The 26582-nt window shown below is 40.4% G+C and overlaps 1 protein-coding gene across 9 annotated transcripts in view; it reads right to left on the reverse strand.

The window, feature by feature from the left end:
* The window catches only part of LOC124711466 (protein lap4), a 539589-nt gene that overhangs the window by 140824 nt on the left and 372183 nt on the right, over nucleotides 1-26582 (reverse strand). For all 9 annotated transcript variants that reach the window (XM_047241583.1, XM_047241591.1, XM_047241606.1 and 6 more), the window contains 2 exons: nucleotides 3648-3758; nucleotides 3320-3499 (listed from right to left, as the gene is read on the reverse strand). In XM_047241583.1, coding sequence (XP_047097539.1) covers nucleotides 3320-3499; nucleotides 3648-3758 — 291 coding nt within the window. The remainder of the gene's footprint in view (nucleotides 1-3319; nucleotides 3500-3647; nucleotides 3759-26582) is intronic.

Raw genomic sequence — 26582 nt, forward strand, 5'->3', positions numbered from 1 at the left:
AAACAGCTTTTGAACTGAATTCTGTCAAAAACATTCTCCGAAGGAGTTCATTCACCTCCTTGTATAAAAAACCTTTATACCGATATGCATGTATCTGAACACAATTGTTAATTGTTTCTGTAAGCTTGACAAGTTAAGGACAATCTGTGAAGCAGCCTGGCTGTAACATATAGTGGTGTGTTTGTGAGTGTGAATGTGTTGAATCCACATTTCTGCATGACTCTAAAGGGAAAATGAAAATGCATTCAATGAATTTCTCAAAAAAGTATTACACAATCAGCAAACCTGCAAACATTTGTGGTCTTGCATTAAAGGGCAGGTGTGTGTGTGTGTGTGTGTGTGTGTGTGTGTGTGTGTGGCAAGCCCGCTCACACCTGTTTGTGCAAGTATGTGTGTGCGTGTCTCCCCACTGTACTGCAAAATAAAACAATGGAAAACTGGGTGGCTTAATATTGTTGTTACTTGAGATAAAATCTAAATAATAACCAAAATGATGGCAGTCTAAGCAAAAATGCACATTTTTGCACATCTGTGAAAACAAAATCTGCTGCTGGGAAACACCAAGTACTGTGGTGCTCCACACTGTGCAGTTTAATAAGTTTAGATCCTCACTTGCATGCTATCTGCAAAGTAACCAAGACATTGCTGCTCAAGTCTGTCTCACAATCCGAGGTCATACAGTGTACAAGGAAGGTATCTGTGATGATGTCCTACAAGTTTCGACTGGTCCCAAGAATATTTCATTTGGGAAGCAAATAACATAGTCTATTCTATGTGACTCCAGCCACCTGGAAGGGGGAGTTCACAAGGTGGGTGCAGTATGCTCACGCATTTCTGTCTTTAAAGACAAACACATCACCAAAAATTTGACTCTAGGGCCGAGTAATAGGTTGTTGGATACTGGCTCATAAAACTACCCCTTGTGACTGATGAGAGATGTGTGACAATGTATTATATCAACAACAAACACATTTTTTTCCACTAAATTACATAACCATATCATTAACGACAATATGCAGCAGGATTTTGGAACATGTATTGTGTTCAGACATTATGAATTACCACAAAGAAAACTGCCTATTGACACACAGTCAACATGCGTTTAGAAAACATCATTCCTGTGAAACACAACTAGCTCTTTATTCACATGAAGTGTTGAGTGCTATTGACAATGGATTTCAGATGAATTCTGTGTTTCTGGATTTCCGGAAGGCTTTTGACACTGTACCACACAAGCGGCTCGTAGTGAAATTGCGTGCTTATGGAATATCGTATCAGTTATTTGACTGGATTTGTGATTTCCTGCCAGAGAGGTCACAGTTCGTAGTAATTAACAACAAGTCATCAAGTAAAACAGAAGTGATTTCTGGCATTTCCCAATGTAGTGTTATAGGTCCTTTGCTGTTCCTTATCTATATAAACGATTTGGGAGACAATCTGAGCAGCCATCTTCAGTTGTTTGCAGATGACACTGTCATTTATCGACTAATAAGGTCATCAGAAGATCAAAACAAACTGCCAAATGATTTAAAAACAAATATCTGAATGGCGCGAGAAGTAGCAGTGACCCTAAATAACGAAAAGTGTGAGGTCATCCACATCAGTGCTAAAAGGAACTCGTTAAACTTTGGTTACACAATAAATCAGTCAAATCCAAAGCCGAAAATTCAACTAAATACCCAGCTATTACAATCACGAACAACTTAAATTGGAAGGAACACACAGAAAATGTTGTGGGAAGGCCAACCAAAGACTGAGTTTTATTGGCAGGACACTTAGAAAATGTAACAGATCTACTAAGGAGACTGCCTACACTACATTTGTCCGTCCTCTTTTAGAATACTGCTGCACGGTGTGAGATCCTTACCAGATAGGACTGACGGAGTACATCAAAAAAGTTCAAAGAAACTCAGCATGTTTTGTATTATCGCGAAATATGGGGGAGAATGTCACAGAAATGATACAGAATTTGGGCTGGACATCATTAAAAGAAAGGCGTTTTTCGTTGGAACAGAATCTTCTCACGAAATTCCTATCACCAACTTTCTCTTCCGAATGCGAAAATATTTTGTTGACACCGACCTACATAGGGAGAGACGATCACCACGATAAAATAAGGGAAATCAGAGCTCGTACGGAAAAATATAGGTGTTCATTCTTTCCGCGCACTATACGAGATTGGAATAATAGAGAATTGTGAAGGTGGTTTGATGAACTCTCTGCCAGGCACTTAAATCTGATTTGCAGAGTATCCCTGTAGGTGTAGACTGAAACCCTTACTCTTCTGAACTTACGTGATACATGATCGCCTGCCTCAGCTGAATTTATGTGGTATTGCATACCTGAGACACGCAATGGAATCTGGCTCCTTACACACTATTTTACGCAGAGGATAAATTGAAACTAAGGAGACTGTAGAGACTGATGAATATTGTCTGTGTAGGAGAGCCTTCACAGTTGCCTCCACAAAGCTAATGGGCAGTTCTTCTAGTGTTCCTAGCGAACCTACAAGTCATAATTTGTAGGTATGCTAACTAACTAATCAAAACGACTCTGTGAGTGATCGATGTCTGTGGTGGAGAGTGGAGTTGTCAGCTCATACACAACACGCCAGATGCTCATGCCATCAATAGCTGCACGTGCAGAACAGCCAGGATTTGCTGATGCCTTGCCTCTACCAATAGACTCACTGAAACATCAATCACAGAGTTACTGTCATCAAGTAAAGTGATCAGCAGCTCTCAGTGTTGACCTTTGGCAACCACTACAAGGGAGTGCTTCAATGTTCTGTGTCTCTCAATAGTGGTTGGCGTCTGAACGACACCATTGTGAGAACAATTTCACATGCTGATAACCATTCTTCCTGTAAAGTGATGAGGTTGCCCAGTCTAAGCTACGAACAACCATTTGAGACATGCTGACTGACTAAACAAACCACATTGTCTCATTCAGAATTGGAGACGCAACACACACTATTTAATTGTAGTGATAATGCAAGTTTACTTTACCTCAATTACATAAGTGGCTGAGCATAATGATTCCTTGTGATCAAAAAGAGTACTGAGGTAAAAGTTTTTGATCAAAACAAGATTAATCAAACAAGCCATGAGGGTACTGCAATTCTTTTTTGAGCTTCTGAAAATCAAATTTCCAATGGACAAGAAATCATTTGCGACATAGTTGTTGATATATCTTATGACAGGTCAAAATAATGATTTGTAAATGAAGTAAACATTTGGTAGTAAGAACATGTTACTGGCATTATTCTAAAAATATCCATCTACCATTAAGATTATATCACACAAAAGCGAACACTTACTTGATAACCTTCTGGCAAAGGATCATGCTGAACAGTAAGATGTATTTCATCACCAGGCTTCAAAAGTGCCATCACCGCTTCTTTATGAGTGTATTTGGTAATATCTTCGCCATTAACTTTTAGAATACGATCACCCATTCTCAGCTTCCCTGACTGTGCTGCAATACCTCCAGGAACCAGCTATTAGGAACATTGAATGTTCAAATTAAAACATGAAATTGATAACTACACTCCAATTAAGAACAGAAAGTTTACTGCAGATGTATATGAGGAACTGTGCAAATTTCATATCAGTATCTGTAATAAATTAAAATAAAAAAGTGCTTACATGTGATATAAAAATTCCTGGCTCAGTGGCTCCAAATGGAGTACATGAATGATCAGTGCCACCAATGATGCTGAATCCCAGTGAACCACCTTCTTTATGCAGCACAACTTCCTGCAATAATATCAATGACAAATGAAACTGCTGCAGAGGAAATAGACTTTAGCATTAATTTAATTCTGTAACCTGGCCTACAATTTTCTTAGCAATCTGTTTCTTTCTGTTAGCAACACACACAATGATCATAAGAACTGAACCCCAAGAGTAAGGGGGGAAAAAGCAGTATGCAAGACCTTCTTTTTGAATGTTTTGTACATATTATTCTAATAATGTAGCAACTTTAACCTCCCATAAATATAAGTGTGTGATTTGATAATATCCTTACACACATTCGTTTTGCCTCTAATATATAGTGTACTGATGTTAAGATGTGTATAAGAAAATCAAGGTAAAGTGTTAATTAGGTTTTGTGTGTTTAGTATTACCACATTCAAAGTAGTTATTAGTTCTGTAATATTTCTGAATCAGAGTTTATTTACAGACAGAAACTCATGAGCAGATTATGAAAGCAATCCAGAAATCAAAGCAGTGGTCGTAGAAAATAAGAATTTAATAACATAAAGCAATTATTCAAGCATCAATATTAAATTAGGTTATAAATTGAAAAATGGTGTTTTCTTTTTTGTTATTACAGTGGCATTTAATACTTAATTTTTACCATTTGTACCACAATAGGGGACTTCCATCATAAGTATGTAAATAGAACAACCACCACCACCACCACCACCACCACCAGCACGATTAAGAACCTAGACTTACAAATCAGGAAAAGAGGATTCGAATTCCCACCAAACCATCCCAATTTAAGATTTCTCTAGCTTCCCTTAATTACTTCAGTCAAATACCAGGATAATTCCTTTAAAAAGATGACAGCTATTTTCCTTCCCCATCCTCATCCAACCACCACTTTTGATCTGTCTCCAATGACCATCTCATTAATTGAATGTTGACCTTTTATTTTCTTGCACTTCGTTTGCTAAAGTGCAGACACTATAATGTGGCAATCGGCCACAACCACAAACAAATGAGAATTCTGACCACTTGCGGGGAGAGGACTGGTTTGCACACAGGATTAGCAGCCTAAATCAGTCTTCTTCGCTCCTGTTGAAGCAGAAATGACATAATGGTCATTGGGATAACGCATACCTTCTGGTGTCGTGAGGGTTGTACTCGAACCTTGTTATGGACCAGGACTAGTCTCTTCACTCAAAAAATAACAAAATAAAACAAAGGCAAAACACAGCACAAAGCAAAAGGGACTACACAAAGCTTTTGGTAACAGCTACAATGTAACCATTTGTTGGGGTTGGCGGTCATGTAAACATGATAGTTCTAGCTTGACCTCTAGCATTATCTTACACAAACATAGTTCAAAATATCTCCATCTAAAATTGCCACATTAAAGTGTTTGCATAATGCCAGCATCTTCTTGTTGTTGTAGTTGCTGTTGATCCCATCTAAAGACTACTCTGATGCAGTTCCCCATACCTATCCCTCACGTACAGGTCTCTCTAGCTTTTTATAACTATCAAAATACATTTCCAATTGAACAAGCACACTGTAATCAAGCTTTGGTCCAGCACTATATCATCACATTTAATATTCCTTAATGCCTCAGAATGTGTCCTGTCAATCAATCCTTTGTTTTAGCCAATTTGTATTGTAAATTTCTTCTCTCTCTGATTCATTACAATATCTCTTCAATAGTTACTTCAACTACCAATCTAATTTTCAGCATTCCTCTGTAGTGCCACATTTCAAAAGCTTCTATTATCCTCATAACTGCACTGTTTATAGTCCACATTTCATTTCTCTGTAAGGTTACACTCTAGACAAATACTTTCTAACACAAAACATTTTCTTTATTTTCAGGAACTCTTTTCTGGCTATTTTACATCCTCTGTGCTTCAATCAATCATTGCCAGTTATCTAGCTGTCAAAACAGCAAAACTTCTGTCCTAATTTCAGTGTCAATTCCCTACTATAATTCCCTCAAGGTCACCTTGTTTCACATTTTGATGTTCATCTTACAATGTCTTCTCAAAATACTATCATTAAGGTCCACTGACGTTCGAAGTAATTTCATATTTCCAACAGAATTACAATGTTATTGTTAAGCAATGATTTTATTTTGTCTCACTGAGCTTTAATTCCCTTTCAAAATTTATCCACAGTTTCCTTTGTCACTTCCTCAAAGTACAGACGCAACAATATCATGTATAGGCTACAATACTCCTCACCCCTTCTCAACTATCACTCCCCCTTCTCAACTATCACTCCTCAACTATTGCCTCCCTTTTATGTCCTTTGACTGTCATACCTCCACATTGGTTTCTACACAACCTGTGTATAAAAATCTTTAGCTTGTAGTATTTTATCCGTACCAAATTTCAAAGATTCAAAAATTTATTGTCATCATTGTTAAAAGTTGCTTCTAGATGTAGAAATATGGGTTTGACTTCCTTCAGTTTATCTTTAACACATTGGCTGCCATGGCACACTTTGGTTACCAAACCCCAGGAGCCATTTTGTTTCTTTTCTTCTATTTTCTACTTTATTTTGCACTAAATAAGCTATTTATCTATAAATAAGTTGACATATTTCAAATTAGTCCCTTACAATACAGTTATTTGTGAGAGTTACATATGACTCGTGGCACCATAGTAACCACGCCAGGAGCGTCATTTACTGTGTGGCTAACAATTTTAGAATGGTACTTCTCTCAATCTCTAATTTCATAATATTATTTGTGTACAGTCACATTACTGCTTTCCTTCATTGTGCCACATCTTCATTTTGATATTGTTTCCGCTATAATCCAGTGACACTGAGAAGCAAGAAAATGTCTTGTAGACATGTTGAAGATTAACAAAGGCATTTGAAGAAGATTGTAGACAATATTATAGACATAACTGAGAAATATACTGCATCATTATATAATAACAACTCAGGTGAATTTTTACCAGTTGAGTCTGCAAGTGAAACTTAAAGAGAACATTGAAACAGCTAGATTCAGGCGTACAGCGTGCTGTGAAATAATGAAGTGTGAACACAGATGAGAGCAATCTATCAAAATAAAAAGCACTGCTTGGAAACGTAAGACCTGTGACTTGCATTTTTGCACAGAATGAGTTTTCACAAAGCACAGCATGTACAGGCGTCAGAAGTGCAGTACAAAGCACTGATACCAACATTTTTTGCAGTTTAATTTTTTTTACATTGTCAGTTGGAGTATGTAAACAAAAATTGTATGCAATTTACATTGAACAGTTTAAGTAATATGTAAAAGTAAATAAGTAATACAGAAAAGGAAAGTTCAACTGACTGAGCCATGTGAGGTGTATATAACTCATGATTTCAAGTACCTGTAACTTTTTTTGTGTTCTTCAAAACCATAGGCCACAAACATGATTCATTACTGGTGCCATGATCTGCTGTAAGACAGATTCACAGCATGCTGCTGTGAGCTGCCACAGCAGCACACAGTTTTAAGTGAAAATGTGTCCACGAGTTTTATTTAGGAACTTCACAGGGCCAAAAAATAAATTTGTCTAAGTAATTTTTCACTCATGTGGCAGTCAATGTGTTAAGATTAATCAAAGGTCAGAACTGTATCACACGTTCTTACACTTAAATTTATCCATGTTGTACGGAATTTATTGAGACCAGTGACTGGATTACAAAATTTATAAAATAGTTTTTCTACTTTTGTCACTCTTTACCAGTATTTATTGGCACAAAACATTTCAGCAGCAAGCTATCAGCATTAGGTAGTATACAGTTATGTGAACATCAATTTTTAATCACAGATTCCTTTGAAGTGTGATTAGGTCCATTTGCTAGGTGTGAAAGTGAAGTTGTGTATTGAAATTTATTCATTTTTGCTAAATACATCCTTGTCTAGCACACAGAGCACACCAATGAATGCAACACCATTTTATACATTCACATTAAGTTGTTTTTAACAAAACATTTGTGTTCAACCTCATCTTCCTCTCTGCATATATTCTCCACCACTTCCAATAGTCTATAACACATTACTCAAAAATCAAATCTCCTACATGCGTTCCAGCCAAAACTGTGTTAATATTGCCTTTTTGTGCATATGCCACACAAATGTTTTAGTTCTGTACAGGAATTTATATCATGAGCATTTAGCTGTTAGTTATGTTCAACATTTGACTGACGAATAATGTATGAAGTGAAATGGTCTCTAGATAACGAATTCTGGAAATTGATACAGGTTTTTAATGAATGAAACATGAGAATAACAGAATTTGACAGTCGAATCTCTAAGTTTCATAAGGACATGGGAGTATCAATGGATCAAATGAGAAGATGGTAAATTTATTCAGTTCTCAAAGAACAATGCCAAAGATAAAGTGAAGAGTGAGTGACTAGCTGAGAGAAATAGCCATGGATGTGGTGGAAAGAGTTTATGAAGAGAATAGACTTATCAGACATTCTGTGATGACATGCGCAAGTATATGATGACTGCAAAATAAAGCAAAAACAGCCTTTCACCAACTGGTTATTAATAAAGGTGACAAATGTTGATGTCTAGAGAATGCAGAAACTCATCTCATTCTAAGAAAAATATATAACAAAATGGATCTAACTGAGTGATTAAGTGGACATTGCTGGAACTACATACCCGCATGTACAGGAACTTGTAATGGAAGAGGTGTGTGTAAGTGCAAAAGGACTGTGCAAACTGCAAATGTAAATTGGTTGGTATTAATTTTCAAATTTTAAATGAGAATCTGTTGGTGAGAGTCAGGTTTCTTCTGTTACACCAATGTCTTGACTAGTCTGTTAGTTATTATCATAATACATTGTTTACTGAATTAGTGCAATAGACTCTTATACATGCAACATTATTATTTTCTGGTTAAGAGATACTATTACCATCATGAAACAGCTGACTATGTTTCATATTTTGTCAAAGCATCTTCAATCTTTCTTCGGAGCTGTATGTTATCTATCAGTAATTGTAAGCTTAACATTCTTAGACTGTGCAACCTAAGAGAACATTTCAAAGTCAAAATACCCCTGTATCTAAAATATTCATCATAGCTGGATAAACAATACATTGGTGAACAAAAATGTGTTTCCCCACACAATATAGAGATGCTACAGTAATGTGCAAGGCTTTATTTAGCTTTATTCAAGTTACGTAATACTGAACTGACCACAAATATTCACAAATTAGTCCTACCACTGTGGTAACTTTAAAAATTAAATAATGGTTTATGACAAAATGATTGTATGGTCATATTTTGTAGGTAACGCATTCTGATTAATGAAACAATCCATAGCCCATTCACATAGCAGGTGACAGGAAGGTCTGCACAGTTATCAAGGAAAATAACACAACACAAGTGGGAAGTTAACTTAGGGAAATAAAACAGACTTTTCAGAGGGTGGGGGAAAAACAAAAACAGGAGGGGGGAGGGGGGAATGTCTGTTCACTTATACTAATTCAACTCTGCACTTATAGAAATGCCTGTGTATTTTTTCAGCCTTTTGCAAAGAGTTATATTACAAGAACATTCAACAAATCATGGGAATAAACACACACTAAAACTGTAAAGGTTTCTTTAACTTAATGATATAGACAATGGCAGGAAAAGAAGAAATACAGCACTGATTACATTAAAACCACCAAGCCGATAAATACATTTTTATGAAGAAATGAGCCAGATGGAATAATAAGTAAGAGAACTTTGAAGATGGAATAATAAGTAAGAGAACTTTGAAACTGTTAATACCTGCTTCTGGGATGGTCTGTGCAATATTTCCAAATATCCTGCTTGAGCTCCCATATCACACATAAAGGGCGATGAAAACTGCCTGGACACAACCCAAGGAGAGTAAAGAAAGTACAGCAACATCACCTACCATATTAATTATACAGACTGCATTAACAGGTGTACACAGCATTAAAAAAACACTGTGATAGTCTGTCAAGCTCAGAATTCTGTCAAGTCTGGTATATTCACATGAAAGAATCAAACATTCCTGTTGCGTCTTCATAGTTGGTAAGACGGTTATTACAAGAATTTCAACAACATACAGTTCATTGTTAACTGGTCAGTGTGTTGACAGTGATTTAAAATGGAGAAAACAGAGTTTTGTGCTATTATTAAACATTTTCATTTGAAGAGTTATACTGCCGCACAAATCAGAACAGAAGTAGATGAAGTTCATGTGAACTCTGCACCTGCACCATCACCATCACGGAAGACCATTTACTATTATGTTAATGAACTGAAACTTGGTTGGACAAGCAGCAACAACTAAGTGCACACCACAAAGAAAACCACTGACACAATCCATGATATGGCAATGCAAGACTGCCGAATAAAAATCTGTGATCACTGGGATTGTGGACATCTCAACTGAATGAGTGCATAACATCCTGTGTGGAGCATCGGCTATGAAGAAGCAGTGGGCACAGTGGGTGCTGCGAATGTTCACAGCTGACCAAAAGTGCATCCGGCACAACATTTCAACACAAAGGCTGGTGCTGTTTAATTGCAAAATCTGCAAGACTTTTTGTGCAAACTTGTGACTGCTGATGAAACTTTGATCCATCATTACATACCAGCATTGAAACAGCAAACAAAACAATGGACAAAGGGTGGTGAAACTGCACAGAAAAATGTGAAGCCCATTTTGTCAGCTAGTAGGTGCGGCCACTGTCGTCTTGGGATTTCCAACAAATAACCCCCACTGATTATTTGAAAAAGGCAGAACTGTAACTGGACCCTATTACACCTCATTGCTGGATCATCAAACTAGCACTGGCTGAAAAAAGAACAAGGTTGGCACACAGAAAAGTGCTCTTTCACTAAGATAATGCACCATCCCACATATCAGTCATAACACAGGCAAAAGTGCATGAATTGGGCTTGGAACTGGTTTCTCATTCACCCTATTCACCAGAGTTAGGAAAGAGAAAGAAGTCACTTGGGCTAACTTGAATCTTTAGCTTGAGGGGAAGAAACTTTCTTCAAATAAAGAAGTGATAGTTGCAGTCAATGAGCATTTTGCAGTGTTTCACAGAACCTATTTTTCTCACGAAATGAAAAAGCTGGAAGATCATTGGACCAAGTGTATATCCCTCAAAGGAGAATATGTCGAGAAGTAAGTTGAATTGTTCATGAAACTTTTGCTTTTTTATCAGTGTTATCAACCCATCATCATATCATCAATGTAACACGTTACTAACTTAATGGCGAAACCAGCTGGTCAACCTCTCATAGGCAGTCATTTAAAATCCACATTACATGAGGATAGTAATCATTCTACATAAGTATGGGATTTTCTACAAAAGATATAACGTACCTTAAATCTCTGTTATCCTGCTACCAACATAATGGTATAACACATATCTGCAGTACCCTCTTTCAAAGTTTCTTGAATAACTTTCCCATGTCTTAAGCACTGACACCATTTATCTCAATATCATGCATTCTAATGATGGGCTCCACAATGAATTTCCGGATTTTCATTTTTCACGTCTTCTGTGCTCTTGGATTCCATTACTACCTTTGTCCAGATGAAAATTGTGTTGCAAACTACTGGACAATTCTCCACATGGAGCCATGATACTCAAAAGAGAAACACCCCTAAATAGTCACAGCTGAGATAGTAATGGGATGTTATACGGTAACTCAAATACTGTTCTGTACAAAGTGAAGATACTACTAACATATACTGTATGTGGACAAGGGTGAGCAATAACCTGGTTATGTTACCTCAATGATGACCAATGTAACAACCATCTAACTTCTGTTAGAGCATTTCACAAGAATGTGTTCACTGTTTTAACGTTGCACATTTCAATTTGTATGAAGTAAAATACCTGCTCATCTGCATTTTGGTCTAGGTATGGTGATGAAATCTGTTCCTTAACCTGCTGGAATGTTAACTCAGTAGCTAAGTATTCGTAATGTGTAGATTAGCAAGCACATTTCACATAACACAAACATGATTATATAGATAAAAGGCATTAATGCTAATAAGCAATAATTATTTACAGCCATTTTTGAGGTTTAATTATTTATTCTTAAGTAGTGAGTATGAAAAATAACAAATTACACAATGGAACTGGCTATTGCATAGTAGAGAGGTGTGGGTCAGGTAAAGGAATCACACATGTAGAAATAAGTTACTTAACTTATCATAGCAATGACCTACCTCCATTTTAGGTGATATCTCCAAAGAAGTAAAATTTTAACATTTGTGTTCAAAGCATAATACAAACTGAGAACAACTAACAGTCATGAGAAAACTGTCACATATTTACGGAGAGATCCCAAGAACAAAGTAGATCAATACGGGCAGAAATAAATGGACCTGTGTTACTAAAATTGGTATAAAAACCTTCTAATACACAATACAACTGTACTAATGCAAAGTTCTTAGAAATTTACACCACGGCACTACAGAGGTGTTTAGTAATACACTAAGTGTTACATAACATGTTGAAATACCGAACAAATTTTAACTGGAAGAATAAAAATATACACTCCTGGAAATGGAAAAAAGAACACATTGACACCGGTGTGTCAGACCCACCATACTTGCTCCGGACACTGCGAGAGGGCTGTACAAGCAATGATCACACGCACGGCACAGCGGACACACCAGGAACCGCGGTGTTGGCCGTTGAATGGCGCTAGCTGCGCAGCATTTGTGCACCGCCGCCGTCAGTGTCAGCCAGTTTGCCGTGGCATACGGAGCTCCATCGCAGTCTTTAACACTGGTAGCATGCCGCGACAGTGTGGACGTGAACCGTATGTGCAGTTGACGGACTTTGAGCGAGGGCGTGTAGTGGGCATGCGGGAGGCCGGGTGGACGTACCGCCAAATTGCTCAACACGTGGGGCGTGAGGTCTCCACAGTACATCGATGTTGTCGCCAGTGGTCGGCGGAAGGTGCACGTGCCCGTCGACCTGGGACCGGACCGCAGCGACGCACGGATGCACGCCAAGACCGTAGGATCCTACGCAGTGCCGTAGGGGACCGCACCGCCACTTCCCAGCAAATTAGGGACGCTGTTGCTCCTGGGGTATCGGCGAGGACCGTTCGCAACCGTCTCCATGAAGCTGAGCTACGGTCCCGCACACCGTTAGGCCGTCTTCCGCTCACGCCCCAACATCGTGCAGCCCGCCTCCAGTGGTGTCGCGACAGGCGTGAATGGAGGGACGAATGGACACGTGTCGTCTTCAGCGATGAGAGTCGCTTCTGCCTTGGTGCCAATGATGGTCGTATGCGTGTTTGGCGCCGTGCAGGTGAGCGCCACAATCAGGACTGCATACGACCGAGGCACACAGGGCCAACACCCGGCATCATGGTGTGGAGAGCGATCTCCTACACTGGCCGTACACCACTGGTGATCGTCGAGGGGACACTGAATAGTGCACGGTACATCCAAACCGTCATCGAACCCATCGTTCTACCATTCCTAGACCGGCAAGGGAACTTGCTGTTCCAACAGGACAATGCACGTCCGCATGTATCCCGTGCCACCCAACGTGCTCTAGAAGGTGTAAGTCAACTACCCTGATCTCCGGATCTGTCCCCCATTGAGCATGTTTGGGACTGGATGAAGCGTCGTCTCACGCGGTCTGCACGTCCAGCACGAACGCTGGTCCAACTGAGGCGCCAGGTGGAAATGGCATGGCAAGCCATTCCACAGGACTACATCCAGCATCTCTACGATCGTCTCCATGGGAGAATAGCGGCCTGCATTGCTGCGAAAGGTGGATATACACTGTACTAGTGCCGACATTGTGCATGCTCTGTTGCCTGTGTCTATGTGCCTGTGGTTCTGTCAGTGTGATCATGTGATGTATCTGACCCCAGGAATGTGTCAATAAAGTTTCCCCTTCCTGGGACAATGAATTCACGGTGTTCTTATTTCAATTTCCAGGAGTGTACTTATGGAGGAAGGCATGCATATAAACACACTATTTTTTTATTTCTACAAAAACTGTATTATTAGCTGTGTTTCTGTGAAAAATAAAAACCCTTCCACCAAGAAGTTATCAGTTCCTTGCCAAACACACCAGTACGTTCCATCACATGCACATGGTCCAATTATTAGCATGATGCCAAGAGAAATTATAAATTATCACATGCGGGGGCCATGAATGTCCCACTATCCCTTCTTGTATAAGAATGCAAGAAACAGGGCCTAGCATGTAGCACAGCTATTTTGCCTTTGGAGAAATGTAGGACCACACATCATCTTATACCATCATTGAGTGATTAGTTACTAATTAAAGCTTAGAAACTTGCATTATATAACTACACAAGCTGGGTCATCATTTCACTGCATTACCAAACACGTACACCACTGGGACCAGACTGACACAACCTGTTAGAGCTAGTAAGTGTGTATAAGCACAAACTAGCAACTGGGCTCTAGTTATCTTTGCCAGATGACCAAAAAGTGTGTAATCTGATTCATTGACAAGCTCCAGCAAGTCTAATATTTTCATTGTACACCATCCAGAAACAGGTAGTAACAATATTAATTGCATGCAGCACATACAATTCTGTAGCCTGCCAGAGACACTCCCCTACCTTGACCATGATTTCCTGTAGTGTAATAAAATGCACTTCACCATGATGGATTGTAAAATGTTGCCTTTACAAAGAATCCAGTTTCCATTTGAATACGATTGTGATAGTGGAAATTTCTGGTGGTCTCAATCTACAAATGTCAGTTCAATTTTTGTTATAGTTTCAAACAATGGAAACTCCAGGTAAGAAAGTCAACTATGTAGGAAAGAGAGATTGGTACTTACTGTAGAGAAGACACATTAAGTTGCAGACAGGCACAATTAAAAGACACTTACATAAAGCTATTGGTCAAAGTCGTCATAAGCAAAAGAGGAACACTCACCATTCATACACAAAAACAAGCACACCTCATGCACACATGACCAGCATCTCGTTCTGAGATGCTGGAGTTGGAGGTCAGGTGTGCAAGAGGTGTGCTTGCTTGTGTGTATGAATGGTTTTGTGTGTGTGTTAGTACTAATCATCTTTTCCTAACTGTTGATATTCCTACCGGGAGTTTCCATTGTTTGATTCTTCAGAAAGGCTTTTCTCCCATCCTGCAACCCTGTGACGTTTTCCTTTGTCACTCTTCTCTATTGCATTACTATTCTCAGTGTCCATTGTTTCTCTTCTTTCCTGCGTTTATTCACTGCCTTCCAAATTGCGTCTACTCCCAAGACACACACTATCAACAATCGTTCACGCACACAAACATCATGACCGTGTGGAATGTTGATGCAATATCTGATACTTCACATTCTTTCCTCCGATAGTTATAATTATATTTATTTCTACTGATTCTACTTCATCCCTTATCCTGAGCATTTTATCTTCCACACCTGCCCATGCCACACACTTTTGATCCTCGACCTAACCCATCCCCACCTCGCCCTCTCTTCCCTTATTGCAACACTCACTCACACACACACACACACACACACACACACACACACACACACACACACACACACACACACACACACAAATAAAAAAAAATCCAATTATCTAACATTTTTGTACATTTTTAGCATATTTGTGTGTATTTTTACGTGGTTTCAAGCATTTCTGTGTATATTTTTGCATACATGTTTGTGGTTCTGCATGTCTTAATGTATTTTTTGTGTGGCTTTTTGTTTATCTAGCTCCTCTCACAACCTTTATACCATTCCTGCAACAATGGACCCCTGACTCAATCTTTCTGCACCAGGTCTGAAAAGTATCTCTTTCCCTGGCTAAACCCCAGTCCCACATCCTATTTCTCAAATGATGCCTAAACCATGGCATCCTTCCAAAACAGCCAAACCATAAAGATTCCATTCTCTGCATCCCACCCCTCTTTTCACAATGACCTGCACCTTTTGAGATTCTGCCAATCCGTGCCCCTCACAAACCTGGTACTGCAAAAACACATCTCCTTGACACAGACATCCCAGAACCACCTCAGCTTCCTCCGCAAGATACTTCTACTATGCAATCCTGACTCCATACATCACATCTTGATTCCAGCCCGAAATGCTTGAGTTGGCAGTCTTGTGTGTATGAATGGTGTGTGTTTCTCTTTTGCAGACGAAGGCTATGGCCCACAGCGTTATGTAAGGGTCTTTTAATTGTGACTGTCTGCAGCTTAACATATCCTTTTTACAGTACAACATACTCTTAATACAGGACATACTGAGACACTACTCATAACTACCTCACAGCACATGAACTCAGGACATCTAACTGTGGCCAACATTAAAATCTATGCTGCAGGCGACCATCAAGAACCTGTTTGTTCAGATGTGTGTTAATCTCATCTATGTTTATAAAATGACAGGCCTTAAAATTTTCTTTATTTTTGGAAACAGAAAAAAGTCACATGGAGCCATGTCTGGTAAATATAGAGGGTGGAGCGGCATCACTGTTTTTAGGCAAAAATTCACATAGCAGCAACAAATTGTGAACAGATGCATTATCATGGTGCAAAATGCATGTATTGTTTCACGACAAATTTGAGACTCCCCCATCCCCTTCTCAGAGTGTTTCACACAGGCAGTGCTGACCTTATAAGCGGAACTCCTTGTTGGGCATTTGGCCTCGTAACAAGAACTGTGGTGCACTACACTGTTAAAATTGAAGAACACAATGAGTATAACCTTCACATTTGACCAAACTTTTTGAGCTATTTATAGTATTGCCAAACCAGAATGTTTTCACTGAGACGATTGAGTCTTAGTTTTAATGTCATAACCATAAACTCATGTTTCATCACCTGTCACAATATGATTCTGTAGTTCTGCATTGTTATTTACTTCATCTAATGATCCCGACTTGACTTGTATTCACAGATTTTTTTTGTCCGAAATTCAACAACTTTTGAACGAATTTTGCTCTCAAACATTTCAAATCCAAACTACCCAAATAATTTCATGGTGTGAACGAACTGGTGTGAAAATTCATCATTGAATTTTCTGATTGTAATTCAGCAACTGTTCATAATCATTTCTTTCGCATCATCTACAAGTTCATCAGCTGACAATGTGCTGGGATGTCTAGGGCATTCATTCTCTTAGTCTATGCAGCCTTCTTCAAAATTTTAATGAAAGGCCACTGCAACTAAGTCAATGAGCAGTTTTAGTCATCACATCCAGACCGTTTTCTACTGGATCTCAACTGGCAATTTTAATGCATAATATGGCTACATAAATATTTCATATAATAGGACAAGAACACCAAGTTCATCCATATACAGCATAAGTGCAGAAAATTATATATCTTACATTACACTGTTGTGAAGCAATGTCAAATGATTGCTAAAGGAAAAGTCGAGTGGATTTAAAAGTGATATGTCCAATGATATTGTACGAAAAACTGGTGTGGCACGATCACAATACTGTATAACAATAAAAATACTGGAATGCTTCAGCTTTAAAAGGGGTTATATTTTACCATGTTCCAAGTTCCAAATTGCATGCTTTATCAATGAAAAGGAAAAAAAATTATATTTAATAAAATTCTAAAATAGTTGCAGTGGATGGTGCATCCATGTCAATTGCCTAATTGCCTAGTTATGTCCTCTGCGGTGTGCAGCCAAAAATTAAAACTTGGGCCACTGTACACGTGCCAGCATTGTCTTGCATGCAATGTGAATTGCTGACAAGAACATGTTTACCAACATGCAGATGCAGCTATGAAATTGTGGAGTACATTTAAAGAAAGTTGTCAACAACAGAGCGGCAAAATTCCAGGTAATTGGTTTTTCTTAGTGCGCAATGCTTGTTGAGTGTCATTTCCCTGGATTTTTTTCAGATAGGCATATACTTCTACTTCTTCATTTATGCTCATAAAGCATACCTTCTTCATTGCCTGAAAAATTATTAGGACTGTTTTCAATACGATGCACAAGGTGACTATCTTGTATACATTGAACTGAAAAGATGGATGAGCTTCTTATGTCTTTTCTTTATAGGTCTGTTTTCTCCTTACATCACTTTTCAAAATTCTTTCCCACTTGTCCAATGTAGCTAGCCTCACAGTCAGAGCAGCAAATTTTGTATACACCACCGTTTTGGTATGAGCCTTATGTTGTGTATAGAAAGCACTACAGTGATAAAACAGTATCACTACATCTAAACTAACATGCTAAATATTGTTTGCGCTTACTAACAGGCACACTACAGACAGATGCAGTAGAGTGATGCTATGTGCTAATGACACGCTGCATTGCCTCTTGTTACTACACTCTGCCCTGCCATGTGTTTAACTACACACATGCACCACTTCTTCTTTTTTTTTTTTTTTTTTTTTTTTTTTTTTTTTTTTTTTTTTTTTTTTTTTTTTTTAAATTCATCAGTTTTCAGATTGGTTCAAGGTGGCCCACAATGAATTCCTCTCTTGTGCCATTCTCTTTATCTCAGAGCAGCAATTGCATGCTACATCATCACTCATTTGCTGTATGTATTCCAATCCCTGCCTTCCCCCTAGTTTTTATCCTCCACAACTCCTTACAGTGCTACAGTAGTTAGTTCCTGATGTCTTAACACACATCCTATCATCCTGTCTCTTCTTCTGCTTACTCTTTTCCATATGTTCCTTTCTTCAGCAGTTCTGCAGAGAACGTTCTCATTCTTTATCTTATCAGTCTATCCAATTTTCAATATCCTACAATAGCATCACATCTTAAATCCTTCAATTTTCTTCTTACCTGCTTTTATCACGGTGTATGATTCACTACCATACAATGCTGTACTCCAAACATACAGTCTCAGAAATTTCTTCCTAAATTAAGGGCAATGTTTGATACCAAAAGGCTTCTCTTGCTTGTACTAAACTGATTTTTAAGTTGTCCTTGCTACATCCATCATCTGTTATTCTACTTCCCAGGTGCCAGAATTTCTTACTTCATCTACTTCATGATCACCAATTCTGATGTTAAAATTCTTCCTATTCTCATTTCTGCTACTTCTCATTTCTTTTGTCGTTCTTTGGTTTCCTCTCAATCAATATTCTGTACTCATTAGATTGTTCATTCCATTTAACTTGTCCTGAAATACTTCTTAACATTTACTGAGGACAGCAATGTCAGTGAATCTTATCACTGATACCATTTCACCATGAATTTTAAACCCACTTTTATTTGTACCTTTGCTTCTTCGATGTATAGAATGAGCATATGGCATTGCAGACACAGTCTCCCAGGACCTACACTGACGGTTCTCACCATCTACAAGGAAATTCTGGTTTCATACTTCTATACCTGTTATACTGGCTGCTGGGCAGGTCTTAAAACCAATATCTGATTTCGGAATCTCTGTCTGGTCATGATGTAAGTCAGCTGGAAACTTCCCTTATCTGCAGGCCTCTTCCACGTATACCTCCTCCTCCTGCATTTTGAACAATGTATTTGCTGTTACCAGCTGAAATTTATTGCAGAACTCATTCTTCCTCATCTCTCATTCCTATTACAAAGCCCATATTATCCTGTAACTCTTTTTTTTTCTATTCCTTCTCCTACATTCCAATTCCCAATGATTATTAGCTTATCTCATTTACATACTGAATAACCCATTCAGTATCCTCACATTCTCTCTAAGGTTTTCGTTTTCTGCCTGTGACATTGGCATGTATATCTGAACTATCGTTGTTGGATTGTTGGCACTGGTTTGCTGTCAATTCTGATGACAACAAGGCTACCACTGAACTGTTCACAGTAAATCACATCTTATCCTACTTTCCTATTTATATCAAATCCTACTCCCATTACACCATTCCTGCTCCTGTGGATATTACCTTGTAGTTTCCTGGCCAGAAATTCATGTCTTCTTTTTATTTTACTTCACTGACTCCCACTACATCTAGATTGCACCTTTGAATTCCCATTTTTAGATTTTCTAACTTCCATACCACAATCAAACATATCCGAACTGTAGTATGTCACCTTTCCATCAGTTATTCAATCTTTTTTTCATGGTTACCTCCCCCTTGGAATCCCCTCGTGAAAATCTGAATTGGGGGACTAATCTGGAATATTTTTACAAATGGAGAGATCATTGTGATACTTCAATTACAGGCCACATGTCCTGTGGAAACACACTGTACGTCTTTCATGCTGTGGTGTCTATTGCCTTCCATATTCTCATGCCCTTTATCATTGCTGATTCTTCCACCTTTTAAAGGCAAATTTCCACCCCAAGGGCACAAGATTGACATGAAAACTGTCCTTTTCTCTGCCCTCTTTGACAAGATTGTTGGCAGAGTGAGGGTAACTCCTTACACTGGAAGACTTTGCCTGCCACTGCTGATGATTTTTATTCAAGAATTAGGTAGTGGCTGGGTCTGAACCTGGGACTCAGAATGTTTTGATTACAAGCCATAGATGCAGTCCCTAGACCATGGGCCTTACCCTTTTAGTCACTCAAATCAATGAACTCCACTGTCAATCATGCAATCATAATTCTGTATAGAATCAAATTGTACTGAAGTCTAAAGACAGCACCCAAAAACACCGTGATATTTACTATATACTTTGGTTTCACACACTATGGTATGTCAGTGGTTGCACCACATGAGGCCACTATTAAACACCAAAATGAATGTGGTGGTCTCATGGCTGTAAAGCACATTCCGCAACAGCTGATCTATCAATCTCCCGTCTTCTGCAATTGCCCTTGTGCTCTTCGAGTCATTTTTTGGTAGTACCCATGTACACCTCCCCCTAACTACATGGAATCCTACAAATTCCAGCTTTTTCCGGTGGTTGGCAAGCATACTTAGCTTATTTTAGGTTATCTTGTATCTTCCATGTTGGTGTGTAGATTACCATAATGTTCCGCTTTTTCAAGATCTTTACTATGCGGTCAGTCACATCCTTAATGAACGACAGGAAAAAATTCAATTTCACTAGCACTTGAGCACAGGCTGTAAGTTAATGTCTCTCATATTACTATCTGCAATAAACTGTGTAGTGGTGACTGGGATAGAAATGACTGACTGTTGCACGATACTGTTAGGAAGCATAAGTTGACAGCGTCTAATAGACAGAAGAAGAAATTTGGTTCCTTGTAACCTAGTAAAAGGATCCACCATTTAGACGCTTCCTGCACGGTTATCTATTTATCCACATGTTAAGCACGCATCTGTAGTGTGGACAAGGTTACGGCTGATGAAATCCACGTAGAAGCTGAATAAGTGAAAAAACCTCCAAAAAGTAATTTAACTGTGGGTGAGAGGAATGCCTTAAAATGCATGAATGAGGACAATAGTGTTATTATTTTCCCCAATGACATGGGAAATACAATGGTTGTTTTGAATGTGACTGAGTATTATAGTAAGATTAATCACTTATTAGATCAGAAAACATATAGGAAACTAAGTAAAAGACCCCACTGACAAAGTTCTTATAACTGTTACAATGTCGATAAAGAAGTCCTCTATCGAACAGAGCATTCAAAAACGTCTGTTCAGTTCAGCTGCGCTAATGCCAAGACTTTATGGATTGCTATAGCGAGTGCTAATGGTTTGCCCACCTACTTGATTTCCAAGTTCTTGACAACATTATTTTGCCCATATGTGAGCTGATCGGCACATTTTATCAGTAAATTAAACGGCATAGTGGTACAGCTGGAGCACATATTAGTTTCTTTTGATGTGGTGTCACTATTCACTGTGTGTAAACTCAATGAAGTGTTGCAACACCTGAATCAGGTTTTTCCTCCCGATGTTGTAGAACTGTTTAAATATTGCCTAAAAAACCACGTATTTCAAATGGAACAAAGAGTTCTATGAAAAGATGCTTGGTGTCAGTATGGAGAGCCCCTTAAGTCCGGTTACAGCGAACTTCTTTATGAAAAAGTTCGAGAAGCAGGCACTGGAAACTGTGAACAAGAAACATCTAAATGGGATCAATCCAAAGATTGAGTTTAGCAAGGAGAGGAGGCATGCGGAAGATTAAATTTTCTTGATGAGCTAGTTTTTAAGAAAAAAAGGCGGTAGCTTGGGTTACATGGTTTACCAAAATCCCACACACACAGACCATTACCTACACCAGGATTTGAACCACCGCCCAGAACAAAAGTGAAGCATCATAAAAACATTGGCAGATAGAGCAAGAGAAATTTGTGAACCATAGCTGCTTGACGCAGAATTAAAACATCTCACCAATGCATTGCTCAAGAAAGGTTTTTGTTCGCTGATATGAAAAGAGCTTGATGACCCACCACACACACACACACACACACACACACACACACACACACACACACACACACACACACACAAAGAGAGAGAGAGAGAGAGAGAGAGAGAGAGAGAGAGGATACAAGATCACCTAACATCAGCTGTGGGGAGGTATGCATGATTTCTACAAAAAGATCTGTCAAAAAACCACTTGGAGAGCACAAAGGCAATCGCAGAAGGGGGAGATTGACATATCAGCTGTTGTGGAACATGCTTTACAGCCAGGAGACCACCACATTCATTTTGATAGGACTGTAAGTACTGGCAGCCACAAACTGACACCACAAAATGTTGTACAGAGGGACCATAGAGATTGTGAAATGCCCCAGGAATTTCAGTAGAAAGGAGGAGGGTATGAAATTGAATAAAATTTGGATTATGGTGCTGAAGATGATGTATACCAGGCTTCCACCATGGGATGATAGTAACAGCAGACAACAGCAGTCGACAACGGCCAATTGCACTCACATATTCAAAACGTGTGATGTCACACCACGGTGTGGAAGCTCATGAAAGCAGAATTTTGCTATAGTCAGTAGCGACCCAAGGTGGGAATTGGACATTTAACGAAGCTATGGTCCCCGTTAAAAATGTCCTCTGCAGATGGAGATGAAACATCAGGTTTTAAAGTGAAATCCATTTGACCACAGCATAATAGGCAGAATATTTTATTAATTGTGAAGTGTGTGTACAAACTGAGAAGTCCTCTAACCACGGCAACATCTTCTGGCACACGTACAGTATCATGGTCAGCAATGTCACGATGATGTAAAAACTTTCTAGACAAACCATCCCGGTCCCCCACCTGCAAGGTATAGAGCCGGCGGCCATGTCGGCACAGGACCACCGCCGGAATCCAACGTGGATTGCGACCAAACCCACGGGCCCAGACTGACATACCCAGTGGAAATTCAGGCACTCCGTTTTTTGAAGACTGGCGAGGACCAGGCTGGAGGAGGTGCAGCAGAGTCCTAGGTTGACGCCCATGGAGGAGCTCTGCGGGGCTGCGTTCTCCCATTGGTGTGGCCCGGTATGCCATCAAGAAAAACGTCAATGCTTCCTCCGCAGGAAATTCGTGCACTTCCTTTTTATCTGCATCTTAAATGTGCGCACCATGCGCTCGGCTTCCCCATTCGATTGTGGATGGAAGGGGGGGAGAGCAAACGTGCCGAATACCGAAGCGCCTACAAAAATCCTGGAAGGTCTGCGAAATAAACTGCGGTCCATTGTCCGAGACCAGGGTGATTGGCAGACCTTCCACAGAAAAGATTTTTGCTAGTGCCTGGATTGTGACTTCTGAAGCAGTTGAGGAGCAGCGAACCACATACGGGAATCGGGAATAAGCATCAATGACAATGAGCCAAAAGCCATTGAGAAACGGTCCCGCAAAATCGATGTGTTCATTTCTGCAAGGCTTCACTTACAAAACCGAAGTGTAGCCCGGGAGGAATGCCATGGCTGGTAGATGCACAGGTGGCAGGACAAGCTTGGGGAGAATAGTTGTGGTGGGAGTTGCAGGCAAGCGCTGTAGGGGAAATGCTGAACGCTAGAGGGAAAGTGTCCTCCTAAACTGAGGCCTATGCTCACATTTTTTTTTGTAAACATTAGGTGGCACCCCTCCACGCCCACAGTTGCAGGGTGACAATTCAAAAAGATCTACTGTCAGCTTTGCTTTCGTTCGTGCCTAAAACCTAAAAACAACTCCACCACAAATGCAGCGATTTATTTTTGCTTCGCTTGTTAACCATTTGTAACTTTCAAACAGGCGTCATGAGTGGCGAATTTTGAGTAAAACCTACACATTTCTCTGGATGGCACAATAAAATTTGCTTCTTTTGCCAAAACACAGCGGAGTTTGCACTGTCTCACCTCATAACATATTGTGCAGACACAACAGCTTGAGAATTCTGAAACAGTGATTAATTAAGTTTATTAATTGAGGAACTGAGTAAAAGTAAAGTCAGTAGCTTATGAAAACCACATCCTTCGTACAAAACAAAGTGTAATGTCCACATACATATTGTTCCAAAACCCACAGCATTTCTCATTTAATCAGCTATTGAGGGCCTTAAAAATTACATCCTTTGTTAATTGATTTTTTTGTCAGTTCTTGGCAGAGCAACATTATACTAAATAAGAAGTGCTACTTTGCTTTTGTTCTACAGTATTACATTCTTTCATCAAAAAAGTCTGTAGTTTAATTGGAAGAACACAGTAAATAATGAAGTTTTACACAATAACGATACGGTAAAATACTCTCCTCTTTGTGTAGTATCATTTGCAAAATCTCATTTTGATATCTGAAACCATTTATGAAATATGAGGAATGTAATGGATATATCACTCTGGCTTTATCACTGGTGCGGCAAAATCGCAAATGTGCGTGCTACGTCAGATCAATTTTATCGAGATTGATGACAGATAGAAACCTCCATCCAAGTCTAAACAAAAATTCAACATGTTAGCTAAATTTTGTATGCAACAACATATTATGCACTATGCACCAAATGAGTAATCATAGCAACATCTATTTTTCATAGTACACTTTTCCAAATTTCATGCAGTGTCTTATTTCCTTGTAAATACCACAATAGCTATGACCATGAACAAAATGATGGGCACATCACCATGACATATAAAGTTATAAGTAAAGCAAAACCGAATTTTTTTTACACACAGTTTATGTAAAATCGTTTGGGCAAGATTGCAGGGAGCATGCCTCTATTCTGTCACTGCTGACCAGCCGAAAGGTGGTAAACACTTATTGGCTTCCCATCCTGAACAAACGAAAGAGCTTGCCCAGTACTTTGGACCAAAACTGTTCACTGCACATTGGCCACCATATCCTGAGCAAGCTATAAGCATGGGATTTCACTTTTAACTGTCCTCCACTAACATACCATTAACAAAAACCAACAGACATTCCCTTTTTTGTGGGATTGAACATTAAATGAGAAAGCACCTTATACTTTCAAATAATCGACAAACTATGTGCGCCACAGTTATAAAAAATAACGCCTCTAATCATATCACATTTAGAATACAATAATGCTTGTGGCTACCTCTAGGCTACAAGAAAAACAAATTACAGGAGTACAGAGTTTTTCTTTCATATGCCACTGACTGTTCATAATTTTAAGTGTTTTCTAATATGGGGAATGCATATTGGCTGTTTTTTAAGCCTAGCTAAAATTAATATTACACTCAGTTATTTGTGTACAATGCTGTAGCTCTCACTCATCAGATGTAATCTACGGACAGGCAAATTGACTGTTAAATCTAAATAATTGAAATGTTAACGTTTTATCAACATTACATTTAATTAATTCCAGTCAAACCGCCATATACAGGAAATTCAAGACGTAAATATGTGCAGTGTTTAGTCATCACAGATGTTTATTTTTCTTGGATAACAAGGGGAGGAGAGGGGGAAGGGGGAGGGGGAGGAGAGGGGGAAGGGGGGAGGAGAGGGGGAAGGGGGAGGGGGAGGAGAGGGGGAAGGGGGGGAGGAGAGGGGGAAGGGGGAGGGGGAGGAGAGGGGGAAGGGAGAGGAGAGGGGGAAGGGGGAGGGGGAGGATAGGGGGAAGGGAGAGGAGAGGGGGAAGGGGGAGGAGAGGGGGAAGGGGGAGGAGAGGGGGAAGGGGGAGGAGAGGGGAATGGGGTGGAGAGGGGGAATGGGGAGGAGAGGGGGAATGGGGAGGAGATGGGGAAGGGGGGCAGAGAGGTACAGAGAGAGAAGAGAGAGGGGGGAGGTAGGGGGGGGAGATATAGAGAAAGCGGGGAGAGGTACGGGGGGGTGAGCGGGGAGAGGCACGGGGGGCGGGGGGGGGGGGGGGGGGAGGTACGGGAGGGAGGGAGGGAGAGTGGGGAGAGGTACGGAGGGAGAGAGAGAGAGCGGGGAGATGTACGGGGGGGGAGAGAGAGAGAGAGAGAGAGAGAGAGAGAGAGAGAGAGAGAGAGAGAGGGGGGGGGGGGGAGGGGAGGGGGGGGGAGAGGGGGGACGGAGAGGGGGAGAGAGGGGGAGAGAGAGGGGGGAGAGAGAGGGGGGGGAGAGAGAGGGGGGGAGAGAGATGGGGAGAGAGGGGGGAGAGAGATGGGGAGAGAGGGGGGAGAGAGATGGGGAGAGAGGGGGGGAGAGAGAGAGGGGGGGAGAGAGAGAGAGGGGGGGAGAGAGAGGGGTGTGAGAGAGAGGGGTGAGAGAGGGGGGGGGAGGGAGATGGGGGAGGGGGGAGAGAGGGGGGGAGGGAGAGGGGAGAGGGAGAGGGGGGAGGGAGAGGCGGGAGGGAGAGGGGGGAGGGAGAGGCGGGAGGGAGAGGGGGAGGGAGAGGCGGGAGGGGGAGGGGGGAGGGGATGGGAGGGGAGGGGGGGAGGGGAGGGGGAGGGGAGGGGGGGAGGGGAGGGGGGAGGGAGCGGGTGGAGAGAGAGGGGGGAGGGAGAGGGGGGAGGGAGAGGGGGAGGGAGAGGGGGGAGGGAGAGGGGGGAGGGAGAGGGGGGAGGGAGAGGGGGGAGGGAGAGGGGGGAGGGAGAGGGGGGAGGGAGAGGGGGGGAGGGAGAGGGGGGAGGGAGAGGGGGGAGGGAGAGGGGAGGG

Source organism: Schistocerca piceifrons, chromosome 1 (assembly GCF_021461385.2).
Source record: "Schistocerca piceifrons isolate TAMUIC-IGC-003096 chromosome 1, iqSchPice1.1, whole genome shotgun sequence".
Classification (NCBI taxonomy): Eukaryota; Metazoa; Arthropoda; class Insecta; order Orthoptera; family Acrididae; genus Schistocerca; species Schistocerca piceifrons.